Source organism: Semicossyphus pulcher, unplaced genomic scaffold (assembly GCF_022749685.1).
Source record: "Semicossyphus pulcher isolate SPU_LCO1_2020_fin unplaced genomic scaffold, fSemPul1.0.p SCAF_11, whole genome shotgun sequence".
In the NCBI taxonomy this organism is placed as follows: Eukaryota; Metazoa; Chordata; class Actinopteri; order Labriformes; family Labridae; genus Semicossyphus; species Semicossyphus pulcher.
The window spans coordinates 14381612-14395928 of record NW_027211615.1 but is presented as its reverse complement, the minus strand read 5'-3'; the positions used below and the strand labels follow the sequence as shown (position 1 = coordinate 14395928).

General features: G+C 42.1%; 1 protein-coding gene across 1 annotated transcript; it reads left to right on the top strand.

The window, feature by feature from the left end:
- Positions 1 to 543: 543 nt before the first annotated feature.
- On the top strand, positions 544 to 4349 carry sox7 (SRY-box transcription factor 7). The gene is made up of 2 exons (XM_069657602.1): positions 544 to 989; positions 1999 to 4349. The coding sequence occupies exons 1-2, from the start codon at positions 758 to 760 to the stop codon at positions 2949 to 2951; spliced, it is 1185 nt and encodes a 394-aa protein (XP_069513703.1). The 5' UTR covers positions 544 to 757; the 3' UTR covers positions 2952 to 4349.
- The last annotated feature ends 9968 nt before the right edge of the window (positions 4350 to 14317 follow it).

Genomic DNA, 14317 nt, shown 5'->3' with positions numbered 1-14317 from the left:
AAAAAGTGAGTTTTCCAAAAGTATTGACAGCCGGCAGGTTCAGTTCAGTGGAAATCTGCCACATAACCAGAGCAGGTAGCTGTTTGTCTGTGAGTGAACTGCAGAACAGGTTAGATAAGTTTGGTTTCCTTGTTCACTCTGGAAAAAGTTGCCAAATCCGTCTTTGTCATCACAGCAACATTCAGGCTTAAAGTGATTATAACTATAAAAATAAAACACACACACGCAGACAAACTGGTTTAATGTGAATTTTAGCCTTTAAAACTGCAAAAGTAACCATGAGCTGCACAGAGGCGTCTTTGAACCATCCTGGGTTTATTGTACAGAAAAGGCAGCTTGTGTTAGTGGAAAGTGTTGTTTTGTTGTGAGGCCGGTTTAAGTAGTGAGTAGTGTTGAAATGCTGTTCTGTCCCTCTCTCTCTTTTTCACGGGGCTCAACTTGCAATCAAGGAGGAGCCGAGAGTCCTCCGGGGCTTCTCCTGGAACCTGCTCCTCAAATATAAAGCGCTCCCCCCATCCAGCAGGAAACACTGAATCATAACTCACAGGCAGGAGCCGCTGCGCACATCTGTGCTGTCTACAGAACCTGGTCTCACCTCAGACTGTAGCACCTCTGATCTGTCAGTGTGTGAAACAACGCTGGATTTTTTTTAAAGTCAGTTTCTGGTTTTTTTGAGCGTTTTAATTAGACAGCGCAACTTTTTAAGACAGAGCGAGACGCGCGTCTGAAGTTTGGAGAGGAGAGCGCGCGCGGATAGATGGCAGCCCTCATCAGCGCGTACTCGTCGTGGCCCGAGTCCTTCGAGTGTCCTCCAGGAGACGGGGACGTGGCGGACGGACATGGCCCGCACAGGACCGCCGGGGACAAGGCTCCGGAGCCGCGGATCAGACGGCCCATGAACGCGTTCATGGTGTGGGCCAAAGACGAGCGCAAACGGCTGGCGGTGCAGAATCCAGACCTGCACAACGCCGAGCTCAGCAAGATGTTAGGTGAGATGAAAAAGTTTTTTAAAGTTCTAAGTTGTGTGAATATCGGTCAAATATTAATATAATTGTCGTTATTATTATTACCAGCTGACATTTTTTAGATTATTTTTACCGTTCACACACACTTGTAATTCCCATCAGGCCTCGGGTGTTTTACAGGCTTTATTAAAGTTGACGCTGAAAAAGAAAGTGCATTAAAATCTCAAAAACAAAAGTAATAAAAACCACAAGAAATGTGAAGAAAAACCAATGAACAACGGCTTTTATTTGCACTTTGTTAGAAGTTTTATGAAGTAAATTAAACACGCAAAGAAGCGCAACGCAAAATCGCCTACATTTAAAAATCAGTGCGTCCTAAAATTCGTTCACATTACGTCACAGAAACGGAGATAATGTTTAATTTTGCGTTGGATTTAAGCTTCTTGGATTAGTGTTTCATGTTAAACCTAAAATCTGGCACTCTCGCAATTATTTAAAGCCAATTCGTGAACAGCGATGCCTCACTGTAAAATATGCGTTTATTTTTAAAGGTGAAAAATGCACGTGTGCGCGTGTATTTAATAAAAGCGAAATTGTATCTTTGAGTTTCGTTTCTCGAAACAATTACAAACCACAAGCGAAGCTGGATATTAAGGCAGCCGTGAAAGTTTTAATACAGATGTTTTTCTTTTTTATTTTATTTTCAAACACGGTAGAAGTAAATGACAAAGTAAATAATTTAGTTTTTTGAGATAAGGAAATCTTATTACTTGATAGTGCTATTTACTTTTTGTTTAATTTTGGAAAACATTGTAAAATCTCACCATTGTCAGAATGAATTTATAAAGTTTTTATTTTTAGTCAGAAAAAGCAATATAATCCTCCAAGTTTATATATGACGGAGTATAATGTATATTTTCTGGGATATTTAACAAGTTGTGGAAATTGTAAGAGTATGAGAAAAACGAACCAGTGGAAATGTATTCAGGATTTTTTGATAACATAAAAATAAATCTTTCTCCTCTTCTCACAGGAAAGTCGTGGAAGGCCCTGACCCCCCCTCAGAAGAGGCCCTATGTGGAGGAGGCGGAGAGGCTCCGGGTGCAGCACATGCAGGACTACCCCAACTACAAGTATCGTCCTCGCCGGAAGAAGCAGCTGAAACGCATCTGCAAGCGCGTGGACCCCGGCTTCCTGCTGAGCGGGCTGGCCCCCGATCAGAACGCCTTGCCCGAGCAGCGAGCCCTCTGCCACCCTCACGACAAAGACGAGGGCGTCAGGTTCTCCAGCCCTAGCCCGGCTCTGCCCAGCGTCAGGAGCTTCAGAGACCCTGCCGGATCCAACAGCAGCTTCGACACCTACCCTTACGGCCTGCCCACCCCTCCTGAGATGTCCCCCTTAGACGCCATGGACCACGAGCACGTCCCCCCCTCTTATTACTCTGGTAGCCCCTCTGTCTCCTGCTCTTCCTCCTGTCCAGACGAGCACCACCAGAATCAGACCCACATGGGCAGCCCGCCCCCGTACCACACTGACTACACCCAGACCCAAATCCACTGTGGGGGCTCACACATATCTCATATCTCCCACATGTCCCAGACTGCTTCTGGTGCTGGACTCATCCCTGGTCCTCCGCTGTCCTACTACAGTACCTCATCTTTCCCCCAGATCCACCACGGCCTCCACCAGGGCCACCTGGGTCAGCTGTCCCCCCCTCCAGAGACACATGGTCACCTGGAGACTCTGGACCAGCTCAGCCAGGCGGAGCTTCTGGGCGAGGTGGACCGCAATGAGTTCGACCAGTACCTGAACTCCAATGGGAGCGGGTTCCACCCTGAGCAGGGCGGCAGCATGACCGTCACAGGACACATCCAGGTAGCGTCCGCCGCTACGACGTGTCCCAGCAGCAGCACCTCAGAAACCAGCCTCATTTCGGTGCTGGCGGACGCTACGGCGGCTTACTACAACAACTATGGCATCTCGTAAGCTAGGTCGCAGCACCCATTGGACTTGAGACACTAAAGGGTTTAAAATGGGTGAGGAAATTTTGGATGATGCTGCACTTGGGTGCTAGTGAAGGAAAGATTCTCTGTTCTCATCTCAAATTTCTAAATTAGCATCTTTGACGGACGCTACGGCAGCCTACTACAACAACTACGGCATCTCGTAAGCTAGGTCACAACACCCGTTAGACTCACCAGAGAAGGTTCAAAGTGGGTGAAGAATTTCAGGATGATGCTGCGTTTGGGTGCTAGTAAGGGAAAGATTCTGTGCTCTCGTGTAATTTCAATCTCCAATTAGCATCTATTAGCAACCTCATCCCACCATTATTAAACCTGGACTGACTACTGAGCAATATGATTGTCTGGAGCCGAGCGAAGAACAAAGAAAAAATGGAGGAATGTGGGGAAAGTGGAGATGGACAACTCAGGGACGCAGACACAAATAACTCCAGTATGCCGCCTCCAGTTGTTGCGAAATTTCTACACCAGAAGAACAATCGTAAAGACTTGTTGTCCACTTGTAAATGTTGCCACTACGGCATGTACAGACGCTCTCTAGAAGCTAATTTAAGTCCTTTGATGTTTCGCCTAAATGCTAACTGTAATGCTATTCTCGACGCTTCCCATTCGAATGTTTGTATTATATGTTCCCGCTCTCATTAGTGTGGGAGTCTTACCTCAGTAGTTGTAATTGAATGAGGTTTTTAGTTGGACATTTCTTATGCAATTTAACAAAAATGGTGTATTATGAAGAAAACAGGCGTTTATACTTCCTCTCAAGTACTTAATAATATATAATCATAACCTCTACGATGAAAATAATAATGGTAACTATAACTGTATGCTGATTTAGGTTTGTGAAAGACAATAATTTAAATAAAGTTGAATTTTTATATAAATAAAGTTGCCCACAGACATCTTACTTTTAAAAATGTCATTATTTCACCTTAACAGGAGATCTGATACACATCATCATCATCACATAATTAATGCAATCAGATGAATAAATACTCCTGCTAAGTAGATTTGTTCTGACACACAAATGTGTAAAAGCGTGTGTGCTACGTGTCCATCTTTCGCTTCACATTCACACCATGTACTCTTTTATTTTTTGCTCCCTGTAGTTGTTGTAGTGCCGGTGTCCCATTCTGACACCTACTCCCCTGCTCGCTTTTTCCACCCTCCGTCACATCATCCTTCTCCATGCGTCTCCTCTCGCTTTCATTTCATCCCGGTTCAGAGGATTAGTGTAAAACAGGCACAGCCGTCGCCGCCCGCCTCCATCTCCACCGTCCTTTGTTTTCCCGGAGTCTTATTCTGGGTGCCATTCTTAGGCACTCCGGACCCCCTCCTTCCACCGCCACCACCACCCCCTCACCCCGTATTCTATCTTGCTGATGCAGACCTTTTTCGTAATCTGTGCAAAATAAATAAAAAAATAAATCCCAGGGCCTCGTTGACTGTTTTACACCCTCCTCGTTTTTCTCCTTCTCCCCCCTCCTCCTCCTCTCCCCTCCACTCTCACCCTCTCTGTTCTCTTGAATTTTTCTTTTTCGATAAAAGGAATTCAGGGGGCTTTTGACAAATCCTGGAGTCTGGCTGGTCTTCCTGCATTTTTTGGGAACGGTTGAGTCGTGCTTCTTGTAAAGAGGATGTGGCGGAGGAGCGGTGTTTCCTGACTGATAAGGGAAAAGCCTCTCTCCGTCAGGATGTTTGGGCCCGGCTGGGCCCTGCATTAAAGAGCCAGAGAGAGGGAAGGGAACCCGCTGTTCAGCAGGCGGGAGGAAACACTGCCGCACTGATTAGCATCTTACTTATCCATCTTTACTTACCCACATTTTTCCAGGAGAGGCTTCGTCAACCTGGCCTGTTGTGCCTTGCTCACGAAAGCACCAAAAGCAATGAGCAGGCAGCAGAAAATCCCCCTTTCTCTGTACCCAAACTCAGCCATGATCACATGCTTTTAGCACACCTTCCAGTGAATGTGATTTAACTGACAACATTCATCAAATACATGTGTCGCAGCTAGCCGATGCTGTGCTCATTTCTTCAGGGTTAGGTCATTACCCTCTGTGCCTGCGGGGGGAGGGGGTTCAACACTCTGCAGAGGGTCCATTTGAGCATATTTTGGACGGGTGGTGCCCCAGGCATACGGGGTGAGAAAGTAGTCTTTGGTGCAGCATCAGTCCCTCAGTCGTCAGGGTCAGCTCAGGGTGCTGCTGCAGACTCCCTTTGGTAAAGACGCCCGGTAATGTCTCAGCAATCACACACACAGCACCTCAGGGTAGGACACTGTGACACGCACAAGGACAATGACTCACGCGTCAACAAAGCATCATCACATTAGACTCAGATTAGGACACACAGGAAGAGCAGGCATTTCAGATGCAGTGTTGTTCTCATACACCTTTGATATTCTGTTAGTGTTTCATGATAAAGTGATAAAGTCTTTAAGGCCTGTACGGTGATATAGCAAGGAATACAACTACGACATAATATATTTTAATATAGTTTAATTGGTATATTTAGTTTGTCATTGATAAAGCTTACCCAGTTCACCTGCAAAAAGTCACCAAAAGTGGAGATCACACTGTGGATAACATTTATCCTCTATGACTGCAAAGAAAAATGTCCTACGGGAGAATATACAGAGTCACTTTTAAAGTTTTTGCGAAGTGTGGGGAAAACACTCTCTTATTTTCCTCAACCCTCTCCTCCTTAGAAGTTGACTCATCGTCAGTCATCATAACCTGAAGTCTGAGCCGTCTGCTGAGAACCTGAGACAGCCATCGCTGCTGTTCAAGCTGCAATAAATCATCAAGAAAGGAAATGGAAAATTAAGTGTCAACAAACACGGGTACGACATTGTTTTGACTTGCATAAACTTGCATCTTAATTTGACTGATTGAATCTTTCACACTCCTGCAGGATCACAGGATTTAGGGTATTTGTGAATTTAAGGATATAGGCTGAACAAACAAGAGCCTCCTCTTGTTATTTCTCTCTGATTGCTGACTGGCTGAGTTCCAGTCTCAGGTCAAGCCGGTGGAATGAGTCTGTCAGGTAGTCTGTTATGTTTCCTATTTCCTCCTCTGCAGTCATGTCACTTCCCTCGGCAAACAAACAACTCGGTGGTCGAACTCAACACCAACTGTCAAGGTAACCGCGTACGGCTCGGTGTGTGTGGACGAGGCGCTTTCACAGCTGTGTAAAGTATTATCCATCTGCCGGGGCCGAGGTGAGCAGTGATCACTTTAAATATCGTGTCCTCCGGAGGCTCGCAGGAGGCTCACTGTCTGGTTGGTCCAGTGTCCATTGTGTAGCCAGCGAGGGAGCGTCCAATCACGTCACATCTGGAAGTGACCATTGGTGCTATATGACGTTCGTCGTGTATTAACTGTAGGTCAAGAGGAAATGCCTCATTGAAACTACGTGACTAAGGCATATTAATGCCTGAGAATGAACTGCCCTTTAAACTTGCATACTGTATATATGTAAGGGTGTGTTTAAGTGTTCTTTTGTATTGCAGCTGCTAAAGGAAAGTTTTTATGAACCTGGCGTATTGCTTCCTTTACTGTTATTAAAGCTGATATATGGAGCTGCTTGTATTCACACAGCAGCCATTTTCCTCTGCTGTCACTCTCAGTGTGGGAGGCTTAAGTGTTAAAATAAAGTTGCACTGCTGTGTTCAAGGTTGCAAACTGTATAGAGAATCTGACAAATCATCATTTTAGCATCAGCATTCCTTCCTGGATGATCAGCAGCTGATTAGAAATCAGGACACTGGGCCATGTGTCAATTCAAGCTACCATCAGACAACAGCTATTGTTAGCATCTAACCACTTCCTAGCTAACATTACAATTTTTTTGTGTTGCACAATAGAGTAGGAAAGGTGTAAACTCCTATCTGACATTACTGTAAGCTCCCTCCAGCAGCATTAGCTTACTAACCAGGTAGGCTATGCTAACATGTAAGCTTCCTGAGAAGTTATATAACGGGAAAGGCTTAAATTCCTTTCAAACACTACTGTTAGCAGGAAATTTAAGCCTGTCTTCTGATATCAGGTACACTATCTAAATGTAATGTTAGCTAGGAAGTGGTTAAATACTAACATTAGCTACTAAGTTTAAACATATCAAATATCTTATGGGTCAATGTCACTCCTGATATTCACTATACACTGTATTCTCAGTTGCTGAATAATTAATTGCTAACATTACTGTTAGCAAGACTTTTGGCCTTTCCTCTAATATCATAACACTATATAAATATAATGTTAGCTAGGAACTGGTTTTATACTAACATCAGGTGTTTTATAACGCTAGCTAGTGAGTTATCAAATATCTTGTTTTATCTAAAAATATGGCCCAATGTCACTCCTGATTTTCACCGTACACTGTCTTTTCAGTTGTTGAAAAATTAATCGCTAACATTACCGTCAGCAAGAATTTATGCCTTTCTTCTGATATCATGTAACACTCTCTAATTTAAATGTTAGCTAGGAACTGGTTAAATAACCTACTAACATTAGCTATTTTTTAACGTTAGCAAGTGAGTTAACAAATATCACTCCTGATTTTCACCGTACACTGTCTTTTCAGTTGCTGAATAATTCCTTGCTAACATTAGCGTTAGCAAGAATTTAGGCGTTTCCTCTAGTATCATGTAACGCTATTGTAATGTTAGCTAGGAACAGGTTAAATACTAACAGTAGCTATTTTCTAACGTTAGCTTGTGAGTTATCAAATATCTTGTTTATATCCAAAACTATGGCCCAATGTCACTCCTGATTTTCACCGTACACTGTCTTACATAGTAGTAGTCCAACAGTATAACATTATAACAGCGTTTGAGCTTCCCAACCTAAGCTTGATGTCAGAGGAAAATGGCCGCTGTGTGAATATGGTCAATTATTCGCAATTGGATGAAGCTGAGTAGAAGAAGTTATAATAAGTGATTCTGGTAGAAAAAAATGAAGTCTTTTCTGTTTGTCCTTGCAAACAGAAAACAACAAACCCATTACAACATCCTCATCACAGTAAATGCAGTGAACTTTACACCAAATTAAACGACTCTGTGCGAAGGATAAAGACACACTTACATCAGTAAACACTAAATGTTGTCGGAGTGCATTTCCAGTTGGAGTGTGTTACAGCAGCATAATAACCTGTTTACAATTTGTACTTGGCCCTAAATCTGGCCAAAGGAGGAAAAGAAGGAAGAAAAAAAAAAACACACACACATCTCACAGCAAGGGATTATGGGTGCAGCTATTCTTCATCTCATTGTGGCTCAACAACAGGCAGAGTGTGGGGTGGCAGGCAGGCGTGTACGTCGCCGGACGAAGAATGGACCAGACTCGTCGAGGGACAGGTGCCATGTGGCAGAGGATGCGCGGGGACACAGATGGGGACCCCTGGAAAACTTGGGGGACTGTACGAGCAGCCAAGGGCCTCCCACCCGTACCTGTGCTGTGAATGCTGCAGCCGAACGGGATCCGGCACCTGTTCTAAGCAGATACAGGCACATGGGGAGGCCAGCACATGGCTGCCAACCCGGGGAAGGAGAAGGCTAGATTTCCATTTACCCATAAGCGCGGCCTGATTACCAAATCGGTATAGGCGAAAAAGGATTGAGAAATGTGCTCTCTTCCAAAACTATGTGCATTACAGTAAACTCCTCACTTTAATAAGGGCTTTTATATACTGTTGTATTTTCTGTTGTGCTTGATGTGCTTGATTTTAACGGGGATCTGAGTACCTGATTTCTTTCCTTTTCATTCACTTACATGCTCTGGAGTGATTCTTAACATCCTTAAATCCTTTCTAGTTGTGTGTGAAAATTTTACGCTCAAAGTAGAAGCAGCATTTAAATTTAAAACTTTTAAAATACTGGCTCTGATTTTTTATTTTCAAAACAGGTGATGCTAAATTAAAGCTTATGTCCTATTTTTACAGCCTGGCCTGCATTGCTTCCTCTCTCTCTCTCTCTCTCTCTCTTCAATAGCATGGCTCTCACTGGTCTATGTATGCTGCAGCGCTATCTGGCTTGTTTTTGACGCTGCAGATTCTCCCAGGGGTGGTGTAACTCTTCACCTCAATGTGGAGGAGGATGTTCCTATTGTGCTTCCTAATTGCAATGTGGTTGTTCCATTTAAGAGATAGAACATCCTTATCTGTTCCGCGTGTGATCACGTATTGTGGGAATAACTGGAGGAGGCTTTAGGCATTGATTGATGCTTTAATTGAGATAATTAAGATATTTAATGCAACGTTTTTATTTTCAGACAGCTATGTTTAATTGAGATTAGGGTTAGTCATGCACTTAAACTGTAAAAACTGTTTGGTGAGTTTGGTGAACCCTCACTTGGTTGCTTTCAGAAGTTGCTGGCTTTAAATACACAGAAAACATCCGCTAACATCCTGACCAAACTTAAAGTAAATTTTAATATTGCTCTTTAAAATGGCAAGATCTACACGTCTTTGATGTCTAGTCACTCCCCGTCTTTTCCATTTGAGAGGGCCCACATTCTGCCGTCGGGCTCTTGCCCCGTCATCCTGCACCAACAGAGTTTAATCGGCGTGCATCCTGAAAAGCAGACGCACTAATGATTCAGATGAGTGATGTTATAAGTTCAGCGGTGTGAGGGAGCCCCTTTTAACAGCTACTGTGGAGGATAGACAAAGCAATCCACCGGGCTGCCTGATGACAGCTTGTGAGACACAATCAGAGCCATGTAGTTTCAAATACTTATTTGTTTTAAGCCCTTGGGGTTTTTTTGCGTTTGTAAGATTTGCAACCTTTTATTTTCATTTTTACATGTTATAAAACACCTTGTATTTGTGTTAGAAATAGCTGTAAGTCACATTGATTTAATCTATATAAAGCTAACAGTTACATGTTTTTCAGCAATGTGCAAAAATCTTGTCACAAATGTTCTTACAAGATCAGTACTCAAAAATATGATATGGATAGAAAATAATCCATAATGTTAATTTTTTTTTAAAATCATGAAAAGAATTCCATTGAAGACTTTTAAATATTTTTTTATTACATTGACATTTTATTGTTTGACAGTAATAAATCCTTGTTCCCAAAAACAAATGGATTGACTGAGCACGTCAATTCAGCTTTTATTTATTTATGTATTTTGAGAGCTTTAGTGCCCCATTAGACAAAAACACAACAACCACCCAAGTCTGAGACCCTCAATGAGAGCAAGGAAAAACTCCTTGAGAGGGCAAAGTCAAAGAGGGAAGTATCTCTGTTTACACCACTACTGTGCTTTAGACTGGGTCTACACCTGGACGTGTTTGTGGTATCTTGGTGTGGACCAGATAAAGAACAGGTGGGGTGAAGGTGATCAGTTGGGTGCTGAGGATGTTTGTAGGTGGGGAAAGGGAGGTGTTACAGACTTGTTATGTCTGTTAAGTTGTTGATGTATTACTTTCTGGATTTTGTTAAAGCTTCATCATCGTCATCTTCCTGGTTCCTCTTGGAGGTGAGGTGTTGTCTTCTTTGACTGTATCTTTGTCTTTATCTTCATCTTCCTCTTATCTTGTCATTTGCGTGTTATCAGCAGGAAGTGGGTCCTTCTCTTCTTCTTCTGGGACTTTAATGTCTTCGTCCTCAGTGTTGTCATTATCAGACATGACGCTGCTGCAATCAGTATCATGCCAGCTTTCCGAGTCACTGTCCATGAACTCGTCCCACCACCTGAATCTTTAACTGTCGCTCTCTTCATCATCCTCCTCATCCCGTTCCCTCTTTCTTGGTGTTCCAGGAAGCGGGCCCTCCTCCTCTACTACAGCGACTGTGTCTTCCTCATCGCTGTCTTCACTTTCATACAGGATGCTGTCCACGAATTCATCCCACCACCTGAATTCATCTTCATGTTCTTCCTCGCAAGCATGCATCCCTTGTATAATACGTGCAACATCTGCAGCTGGATCAATATCAGCAACATTATTGTTGTTAGTTTTGTCATTGCCGTTATGGTTAAGAACACGAGGATGCTCTAGACTAGAGTTGATGAGGTACGAATATAATTTACATTTTTATATTAAAAAAAAATGGCATAAACTTTATAGTGGTAATCAAACAACGGCATTAAGTAATACTAGACCTTGTAATATTGTAAGTCATGATTGTATCATCAAGCTCAGTGTTTCGTCTGACGGAGCATTTATCTTGACAGGACCGAGAAGAGCCATCTGGTGTTAGCTGAGATTGCATGAACGACAAACCAACTGGCCTGGTTAACTGTGATTAAAGGCTAGAAAAGAGCCAGTGAGACCATCATCATTTGCAAATCTGAACATGAATAACTTCATAGTAACAGTATAAGTTCATGCTTTTAAATAATGATTCTTCTTTTAAGCCCAGAGTTCTGTTCTGGACAGCATGCATCCTGATAGGATCAAGTAAAAGTGTGTTTGTGACGTTAGCTGACGCTAGCTGACTCTTAACTCTCTCTCTGACTATATTAACTATTCCAGCATTCCAACTATTTGTGGCTTTGTTAATGCATGGGATGTGATGCTTGCTGTTTCAGGTTAAAAGATCGAGAATTGTTTAAAACTGAAAAGAAGCAAAGCAACTGCTACGGTTGTACTTATAAATATATTAGTCTCAAACCATAAAAAGTGTTCATAGCTAAGAACAAAATATAAAATGAAATCAGGAATATCTTAAGCAACTTAAAACATTTGCACTTTAGAGCCATCTCCACGACCAGTAAATTGAAAAGGGGTAGATGATGAGAAGAAATAGAAAATCCAAAGTATAGCTTGTAATAAAATAATTTCAAGGGTTTTATTTGCTCAAATCTCGCATTTATAAAGGCTACGTGCATGCTTAAGATGCATCATGACTTAAGTCTTCTTCATCCAGGGGCCTGTACAGGAACAACAAACCTCAGATAATGCTGCTTATTCAGAGACTAAGTACGTCAGCTATGACACATGGCATTTCCCTTGCCTTGATGTGGACTGTTTACACTCAGAATTTCTGGGTAACAGCGCTCCCGACAGACCTTGGCAATGGGTCACTCTGGCATCATTTCCACGCTCGCTCCCATTCCTCTGATCGTACGTTATGTGTGTAATATTCGGGATGTTGTTGATGTCTGAAGTTGGAGGAATCCCTTCCTGCTGGATGCTCAGCCCCATTTCCTTAAAGACTCAACATCAAAAATGAGACACCTGGAAATGACTCACACAGTTGTCCCCGGAGTTCAGACACGTCAACTAAAGTACCATGTTGACAGGTTCAAAACAGGATATGAGCTAGATAGGTCTATGTTTATTACAGATGGCGGTAGGCTTAAGAGCAGTGATAGCTGAAAGCTCTGATAAGCAAATCCAGCAGCTACAGTCACGTATCTGCTGTGACCTATAAGCAGTCACACCACAGAATGTATACAAGTGAGCACTATTGATAGTAAAAAAGCTACAGCATTTGCACATTTAGGCTTCCTGGACACTTCAACTGCTTCGACACTCCAAAATATCTACACAGTCGGCAATAATGTAGATGAGACAAATATGTCATGTTATATCAAGACTTTTTCCACAAACACAACTCTGTTGAGCACACACTATACTCGGGCCTGAACCTGTAGTTTGGCAAATTCTTCTTCTGCAAAATATTACTCAGTTTGCACTTTCACAGGGCAGTATTCCCGAGGTGTTGGGACATAAGAATCTATAAAAACTCATTAATTACAAAGGCCCATGACCTTATATGATATCTTCTACCATTTATAAACTGACCATTTTCTGCTTAGTAGGATAATAATTCTACAGAGAAGAGAGAGGAATAATTAAACATTAACATATTTAATTTAAAAAAAAAGCTTTATATGTGTGTTATACTGTTTAATCACCCCACAATCACCATCAACCTGATTATATAACAGAAGACGTATTTTAAAACATTTATTCTTATAATAGACTCCAGTTGTGTACAGTCCGGGTGCTAATGATGCAATTCATTATACAGCACCAGGTAGATGGCATGTAGATAGACATGCTGACAATTTCGCTTCGTTTTTATTAGGAATTCAAATCTAGCGTCCCAATGGGAGGCGCAGCACACAGCGCTTCCGTATTAAAAATCAACATGAGGGGGGGGATTCTGTTTACTACGAGTCTCATATCGCAGGTGCGCGAGTTTGATCCCAGCCCGTTCCCTTTGACGCATGTCATCCGTTTCCGGTCCCTTTCGGCTTTTACTGTCGATTACAAGCTAAATGCTGAATAAATTTACCTTAAAGAAAGTCAACATGAAGCCTCGGCAGAGTTGACTTACTGTTTTTTAGTTCCTAACTCTGGTCTATTCTAAGCAGAAACTTCCTGTCCCGTGTTGTGTTTGAGGACCGTCGGTTTCTAGCAATACACAAAACCTTTAGCTATATACAAGCAGTTTATCCTATTAGCCGACTAAGCTAAATGTCAGTCATAGCCTTTTTGCGCTTATATTCAACCGTTCGATGGATCTTTTTTTTTGGTGTATTTCTAGAATCTGAAAATACTAGGGTAAGTCGTCAGGATGGCCAAGCGGTCCAAGGCGCTGCGTCCAAGCTGGGGAACAATCTGCCGTTAAAGGAGAAGAAGAGGGGAGAAGAAAAAAGAAAAAGAAAATAAATTTGCGGCTTTTTGCGCAAAGAAAAAATAAATAAATTTGCGGCTTTTTGCGGTGACAACTATTTCAAAAGTGTCGCCCAATGACAACTGGGATAGGCTCCATGCCCCCTCGCGACCCCTGAACAGGATAAACGGTATAGATAATGGATGGATGGATGATGAAGTAAAACATACAGATAAATGTACATCATACAAAGTAGCTGATCTGAGTTTTACCTGTAGACAGAGAATGTTTGGGTTGCTTGGCAACAAAATTCCAGTTTAAGTTGAGTTGTGGAACTAGTTGAGTTTGTTGGAGCAAAGAACTGTTATTGATTGTTACTGTTTACTCCTATTTGCTGCTTGTAACTGTTGTATAATTAAGCAATATCACAGTCAGGGAAGAGATGTTGTACTGAATATCATTATGTGACGATATTCAGTACAACATCACTCCCTCGATTGTGATATTGCTCAATTATACAACACTTAGTTCCGACCAACTCAATAACAATAACAATAAAAATAATCTGTCGTTGATTGTAACGGTTTACGACTATTTGCTACTTGTATAACTGATGTATGATTAATATTTACTATTTCTTTGCTACTTTATTACTATAACTATTTACGGTAAATGCAGAATAATATACCACTATTTAAATTAACACTATAAAGGACTTTTTACAATATTTTACAATTATTAGCTATTTTCAATACGCT

Coding starts and splice junctions, on each gene's coding strand:
- sox7 (XM_069657602.1), top strand. CDS start 758: ATGGCAGCCCTCATCAGCGCGTACTCGTCGTGGCCCGAGTCCTTCGAG. Junction 990..1,998: donor CGAGCTCAGCAAGATGTTAG/GTGAGATGAAAA, acceptor CTCTTCTCACAG/GAAAGTCGTGGAAGGCCCTG.